Genomic DNA, 2,688 nt, shown 5'->3' on the forward strand with positions numbered 1-2,688 from the left:
CTCGTAGGACATGTAGAAAAAAATAAACACACTTTTATTATATAAATCGAACCCAAGCTATCGATTTAAATCTAGTTAGAATTTTAATCGGGTTCGACCGTTATTGAGATCTCAAAATCTCGGGTGCTCGCAACGCGACGGCTCGCGTTAAGAGACCCGGCATGGCTTGTTTGAACACTTGACACCAAGCCACTACCGTGTCTCCTGATAAATTATATATATTTTTACGTTTATAGTGCAGTAATAAGCATAATGCGTATAAAGTATGCAATATAAAAATCATAACAACAAAGTTGTCATCAGCAGTTCTTATGCCTAATATTTTTTACTTTAGAAATATATATAATTGTTTCATTATTAAATTGATAATTAATTTGATATACTGATATGTATTTATATATCCTCTGCCATATTTTTTGAAATACATTTTCTGCATAGCTTTATAAGATGCAAGTCAGCATCACTTTAAATATTTTCCAGTAATAAGCCTGTTACTGATTTATAAGATATTAATTAATATTATATCTTATTTGATTATTAAGAAAATAATGGAATATTAATATTTCAAAAATAACAATGTATTAAGCCGTCATTGGATGACCGTTGTATTGCTGTTTATTTTCGCATTTGTAAATTATGTTTTCTGTTTACGGAGATGTATGCTATATGCTGAAATATACCCAGAATTCAATTTTATTTCTTTTGAATATCCTTTACTGAAACACATTGATAACTATTCTGATTATCCAATTCTATACCAAAATCAATACTTATTTCTCAAATTGTATAATACATTGATAACTATCTTGAATATCTTTTCTTATACCAAAATCAATATTTATTGCTTTTATAAACTAACATTCAATGGACTTTTTTTTTAATTGATGTTTATAGGATGGAAAATAAAAAAAAATATGTAGGCAACAAATTGGTACGTCGACAGCTTGGTGGTACTAATCGCTTTGTGTTGAATAAATTAAAGAACGTCGGTCGAGAACAGTCAAAACGGTAAATGTACACATATGTATATACGTATTATATGTTGTATTATGTACATGCCTTTTTTTATAATGTTATTCTCAAAAAATGATCTTTAACAATATAATGGACGATGTCATTAAAATTGTTGAAGATACTCATTCAGTAATTTTCTTTTCTTGTTTTTGATTATATATATATATATATATATATATATATATATATAAATTTTTATTTTTAGTTTTGGTCATCCACTTCGTTCAATCGTACGGCCTAAAAAATACAGAACTACTTCATCGTCAGATGTGGACCAAGTTAACAGAAAATTAACTCGAAATGTTAGGTGTAGTCTTGATCAGACTGTCGACATTGAAAAAGATATTAACAAAATAAGAAGAGGATTAATCATTAATAAAGAAAATGAAGCTAATATCCAAATAGAATCGAATTGTCCTTCTGTGTATACTAATTGTTCAGTCGAGTTAAATCCAATCGGGATCTTATATAATCCACAAAATGTTACTGGAGCTTATGAACAATGTTCATCTGAAAAAACATATACTGATTTGTTACCGCTGAATTCAACCTCAATTTTGAATGTAACTATGATTAAAAATAATTGTACTCTTCTTAGCTTTATTTTAAGTCCATATGTATATATGGATTTTATGTGTTCTAGGAAAAGTCTCTTCCAAATACTTCGTTCTGTGGGCCTTCAAGTTCACGAAGTGAAACATGTAAGATTACTTCTACAATAACATCGTCACATACAGCTGAAACAGTACACGGACTTTCTGGACAAGTTCCTTATGTTCCGACAACTGATCAACAAATTCCTTATGTGCCAAGTCAAATATCATATATTCCGACAAGTACCCAACAGCAGGATTCTACTCAATTTTCATCTGCAACTAGGGTTGGGTAAGTTAATTTTGTTTGTAGCTTTGTTAAAGTGTTAAATTTAATTCCTATATTAAATTAACTTTGTTCCATTAAAAGTTACAAAGTGAAAATACACTTAATTAAAAGTACAGTTCATTTTAAAATTTATTTAATAAAATTAAAATAATTAGAATTTTTTAAATTAAGTTTAAACGGGATTTGAACGGTTAAAATTAAAATAATGTTATATAAAATATAGTATATGTTAATTATTGTTTTTGTAAATAAAATTAATATAAAATAATGAAGCATTATAATTTTTTAAAAGGATTTTTTAATAATTATTTTAAATAACTATATAACTATAAAAATAATTATAATTATACATAATGTAGAATATATATTACAAATATTTTTCAAATTTTAATAGACATATTTCAAGATGCTTATCATCTAATTTTTTCTTATAAATTATTACAGTCACAATACAATCTTTGTTTTTTTCTTTTTAAAGTAATACTGTCATATGATCATAATATTTAATCACGAATTTATATGCTTTTAAAAAAATGCAAATAATTTTTACTTAATAAAAAGAAGTAAATAAGTTAAAAAATCTGTAAGTCTGAACTAGTTCAAACTAACGCGCCAATTGTACCAACTCATTGTGCCCAATCAATTGTGCCCAACCCGAACCACCGTCGGCCCAATAGCGACTACACGCTTGAGACGGAGGAGGGAGGATCGAGGGTGGATGGAGAGACAACGTGGTCGAGACTGAGATCGACGCTAATACAAGTGGTTGAGATATTGTTATAAATAAAGAGG

The 2,688-nt window shown here is 27.8% G+C and overlaps 1 protein-coding gene across 1 annotated transcript in view; it reads left to right on the forward strand.

Annotated features, from left to right (window-relative positions):
• The first annotated feature begins 1,086 nt into the window (after positions 1–1,086).
• The window catches only part of LOC105448394, an 18,117-nt gene continuing 16,515 nt past the window's right edge, over positions 1,087–2,688 (forward strand). The window contains 2 exon segments of the mRNA XM_011686914.1: positions 1,087–1,143; positions 1,658–1,899. Coding sequence (XP_011685216.1) covers positions 1,087–1,143; positions 1,658–1,899 — 299 coding nt within the window.

This window comes from Wasmannia auropunctata, unplaced genomic scaffold (assembly GCF_000956235.1).
Source record: "Wasmannia auropunctata unplaced genomic scaffold, wasmannia.A_1.0 LD336088.1, whole genome shotgun sequence".
In the NCBI taxonomy this organism is placed as follows: Eukaryota; Metazoa; Arthropoda; class Insecta; order Hymenoptera; family Formicidae; genus Wasmannia; species Wasmannia auropunctata.